Below are 5114 nucleotides of genomic sequence, written 5' to 3' on the forward strand. Positions count from 1 at the left end.
AATCACTTAAACAATAAGAGATTTACTGGTAATTTCTATTATTCTGTATTATATTAGCTTTTCCATTTTTCCATCAGAGCCATCTGGAAGGTCGATGGCAATAAAGACATTGAGTATAATTATAGTAATTCAGACCCAAAAAAAAGAAAAAAAAATGTTAAAAATTCTAGTATACTAGAAAAAAAATCTAGAAACTTTCAGTTTCTGAAAAAGAAAAACAGCACAATTGACTGAAAGAACAATAAATGGACCAGAGAAGTCAGATAAACATCAGTGCTGAATGCTGGGTATCTCCCTGGACTTGGCAGTAACTGGACATGTCCATGCAGCAGAATTTTACAGGATCTATTTTTTAATAAATCACAGATAGATCTTTTATATTCATTAGTGTTCCTCTCTTCAGGAATTTTACTGCAGTAAGAAAATCTGAACATCCCCAAGTAATGGAACATTTATCAAAGCTGTAGGTGTGAAGGAGCATGGCAGCAGTGTGGGGATGTGTGTTTGTAGGTGTGGCTTGATGGAAAGCACTGGGCTCCTCAGGAGTGGTGGTGCCCTACCAATGAGGAAGTGAAGTGTTTGTCAGGACAAAGCCTGGCTAACTGGTAGAATCATGGAATCTCAGAATGGTTTGGTTGGAAGGGACCTTAAAAATCATCCAGTGCCACCCCAGCCATGGCAGGGACACCTTCCACTGTCCCAGGCTGCTCCCAGCCCCAGTGTCCAGCCTGGCCTTGGGCACTGCCAGGGATCCAGGGGCAGCCCCAGCTGCTCTGGGCACCCTGTGCCAGGGCCTGCCCACCCTGCCAGGGAGCAATTCACACAGAATTCACAGAATGACCAGGTTGGAAGAGACCTTCAAGATCATCGATTCCAATCCAGCCCCAACACCTCAACTAAACCATGGCACCCAGTGCCATGTCCTGTCTGTTTTTAAACACATCCAGGGGTGGTGACTCCACCACCTCCCCAGGCAGCCATTCCAGAACTTTATCACTCTTTCCATTAAAAACCTTTTCCTAATATCCAACCTATATTTGCCTTGATGCACCTTGAGACTGTGTCCTCTGGTTCTGTCAGTGCTGCCTGGAGAAAGAGACCAACCCTACCTGACTGCAACCACCTTTCAGGGAGTTGTAGAGAGTGATAAGGAAGTTGTAAAGCGTGATAAGGATTCCAGTTCCTTTCCAGTATCCCATCTAACCCTGCCCTCTGGCAGTGGGAAGCCATTCCCCCTTGTCCTGGCACTCTATTCCTTGCAAATAGCTTCTGTTCGTCTTTCCCATAGCTCCTTCAGGTAAATCCTGGGATCATCTGTTTGCTGTACATGTGCTGCCTTCACTGTTAGAATCTCAAACAGATCTCAAAAGAGTTTCCAGTCACCTCTGCTTTCTAAGGTTTTTCAGTGAAAATCCCCTAAAATCCTACGTCTGCTGCCAAAGTCATGGTATTGTGATGATTTCTTGTGTACTGGCCATGACACTGCATCTCTGAAAGCATATCTAATCAAAAAGCTACCATGCATGGAAGAGAAAAGAACACCTATTTCAATGGCCAGGTGAGATCTCAAGGTCTGACCCTCCGATCTCCTCTCCCTTTTGACAAAGTTCAGATGTAGTCTCTGCACTGATTCCTTTGACTTTTCTGCTCTTTTTAACTCTTTCCTTGCTTTCTTCCCACTGGACACAATCTAGCATGTCTTCTGCTCCTGTTATTAATCACTGCTGGTCCTTTCAGATTGTGATAAAATCATAGAGTATCCTGAGTTGGAAGGGACCCACAAGGATCATTGAATACAACTCCTGGCCCTGCACAGGACAGGTCATTATTCTTCCTTTCTCACCTAATCTACAGGATTCCCACTTTTTTCCCCCTTTTCCCCCCCTTCCTGCTAGAGATTCATCCCAGTGTTGTGGTTATTGGGTTTTTAATTTACTCTGTATTTGCCAATTTTAACTTTTGGATGCTTTTTTTTTTTTTTTTTTTCTCCCTGCTCTCCTGCCATGGTGACACAAGCATAGGGAAGAGTGAGCTGCACCCTTGGGGGTTTGCAGAGCTTTGGTGTTTCCTATGTGTAGATGGTGGGAGAGCTGTGTTGTCTCCACTTGCAGTAACATTTCATTCAGGAAAAACATGGTTTAAACCAAATTATGACAAGCCATCACTTCACACTCATGGAACAATAAAGGAGATAACAACGATGTCTGGGGAGAGGATCTGCTGCCAAACCCTTCTGAGGAGGGTTTGTGACCCTTCTGTGGTGGTCTGTGACCACCTGCCATCAGCTCCTGTGAAGCACAAGAGTCCCACACTGTGTTTCTGAACACAGAGAGCGTGGGGTGGCCCAGATGTAACAGGTGCAGATTTTTAGGAGGTCTGTGGTTTCTCCATAATTATTCAAGGTCATGGCATGGAATTCTGCACAAATTAACTACATGGCTTTTCCCTTCCTGTTGCTCCTGTCCTGGAAAGTGATGTTAAACTCCTCATTGATCTGTGTGGGAGCTCAGCTGGACTAGCTCCAAAATGCTCTTCAAAGTCCTACTAGTTCTCCCCACACTTTGATTTATCCAGTCTATTCTAAAGGGCAATTTCAATCCCTAATGGAAGCCATCGGTATTTTCAAATGAGGCACCTTTTAAAATGTGGAAATAGCTTGGAGAATAATTCCTGGTAAAGTAAACGTTGAGTGTTAGCTTTTTGTTGTTGCTGTGCAGAAAAATACAGTTTTGCTTGGGGTCGATAAGAGATTGAAAAGTGTGGGTAATAATAAAAGCTGAAGTGGGAGTTACTTTAATAATGGGATGTCATGTGTAAGCCTATAAAATAAACAGTAATTATCACATTTGAGAAGCGACTCTGTTAGAATTCACATTGCTCTTGACAGCTTCATCTGTACATCAAGCCTTTCTGGAATATGCATTTTCTTGTTCCTAATGAGCAAACAAATGAAACAGGAATTCTTACCCTGATAGAAGGTGTTGATTTCAACAAAACCTAAACAAAAAACTAGATAAAAGAGAGCCAGAGCAGCAGACTGGAGGATTAATTCTTGCTAACACATTTTGCTTTTACGGAGCAAGATAAAAAACAGAACTGTAGTTTTATTATTTATGGTTTTCCCCCATCTTTTATATGGCACATGTTGAAAGGAGTGGGCTTTATGTATTGCAGTAGTGGATTCAGAATAAACTTTGTAGATTTTGCAAAGACACAGTAACATCTCTTGATTGTGAATCATAAATTTGGATGCCATAAACAGGTAAAAGAATTATGAAAGAAAGTTAAATTTATTATTTTAGCTCCCCTCTGTCTTTTCCTTGTCCTTCATCTGTACTTGTCTTTTTGGCTGCTGTAAGTGCTATCTCTCTCCTGAGAACAGCTGCGGCTCTGTGTCTTTCTCACCCTTGGTCCTCTCCCTACAGCGTTCTTCATGCTTTCAGTCAGAATCCTTAGATTTTTTGTTCCTCTTGTCATCATCTTCATCTTCAGAGTGGTGGTGCTTTTTCTTCTTCTGTTTTTTAGCCAAGTGTGACTGACTTGTGTGAGACTCTTTATCCTCATCCGGCACGAGGTTGAACTTGGTATCTTGCTTTGGTTTTACCTTTTGTTTTGGAGTAAATTTCAAAGGTTTGTCATGTTCCTTCTCATAGTTCTTGAAATCTTCCTTGGTAGCTTTCCTTCCATCCACCTTTTCCCTTCCGTTTGATCTTTGCAAAGACTGGCTAAAATCCACATGTATCTGCCTATCCTCTACTAGCACATTGTCCATTTTGAGGTAGGCTTTCTCACAGGCTACCTCCTTTTCAAACTTATTGAAAGCATAACAAAGAGATTCACCATCCGAGTCTTCCAGTCTCAGATCATTTCACAACTTTTAATGGGACCAAATAATGAAAATATTATCTCCAGGTCTCACCTGTGGTCACAGGATTCAGTTTACAAACAAACAGCACATTTTCTGGTGGCTTGATGTCTGCATGTGGTAAGTCTCCCATTTCTAGAAGAATGACACGAGTTTTTGCTTCTTCTTCTGCCTGAACTTCTTCTATTTCGTCTGCAGACTGTCCTGTCAAGTCCACAATTTCTTCATCTGCTCCTATTCTGCCGCTGTCGAGCTGTTCCTTTGTAGGATCTGGTGAGCGATCAGGAACACACAAGCCAGGTGGATCGTCAAAGGAATAATCTAAAATTACTGTATGATTTATCCTGATATCTTGATATGGGATAAAATCTTTATCTACAAAGGTTTCATTAATTGTCTTCAGTACATCCATCCTTCTGTCACTTCTCCAAGTACTGTATGTACACCATCAAGGTAATCCAGGTTTTCCCCTGTGGTAAAAAGGAACTGTGATCCATGCTGATCACTTCCATTATTCACCATTGACACAGTTTCCTTCTTCTTGTGCTTGATTCTGGGCACCTTTCTTGCCTCAAAAAATCTGGCTTGATCACCATACAGTTGACAAAATATGGATTCCCCTCCACAGGCAGTTTCCATGGGGTCACCAGTTTGTGTAATAAAATCCTGCTGTACATTATAAATAAGAGAATAGTTGTAGTGCTTGACTTTGCAGAGTTTCAGGAAATTCAGACAAGTGCAGGCGTGCTCCTCCGTGTACAGGTTGCCCACCGTGGTCTCCAGCAGCACCGCCATGGCCGCACGCACCCAGCCTGCGGCTCTCCCCTTCTCCCAAGATTATTTGATTATTATCAGTTTTGAGTTCTTAACTAAGTCCTATAACCTTGGATTTTATTTGCAGCAGTTCTTTAAAGTTTAGAAATAATTAGCTCATGGGAAAAAATATTACTGCTCAAGCAGACAAAGTTGTTTTAATCATGCACCTGTTTTATTGCCACAACTCTAGAAATTTATATATCTAAAAGTGTTTGCAGCGAGTAATCTTTAATCTTTTGTTATACCTGAATCTACATTACATAAACTTATAATGGATTTTTCACACCCTTTTTAATCTCTCCAGAAAAATAATTCTGTTCACAGATTGTCTGCAGATTTATTGTTAATAAGATTAAGCAAAGTTAAGGTCCAATATTGTCAGATTTGAGTAATACTAACATATGTTCTGTTAACTTGATTAAGGATGAGTTAT

General features: G+C 41.3%; 1 protein-coding gene across 1 annotated transcript; it reads right to left on the bottom strand.

Annotated features, from left to right (window-relative positions):
• Window positions 1-3417: 3417 nt before the first annotated feature.
• LOC128813024 (peptidyl-prolyl cis-trans isomerase-like 4) lies at window positions 3418-4660 on the bottom strand. The gene is given in 4 exon segments (XM_053987769.1): window positions 3418-3841; window positions 3844-3917; window positions 3920-4276; window positions 4279-4660. Coding segments are annotated over 4 exon segments (1215 nt in total). The 3' UTR covers window positions 3418-3439.
• Window positions 4661-5114: the final 454 nt, after the last annotated feature.

This window comes from Vidua macroura, chromosome 11, assembly GCF_024509145.1.
Source record: "Vidua macroura isolate BioBank_ID:100142 chromosome 11, ASM2450914v1, whole genome shotgun sequence".
Taxonomy (NCBI): domain Eukaryota; kingdom Metazoa; phylum Chordata; class Aves; order Passeriformes; family Viduidae; genus Vidua; species Vidua macroura.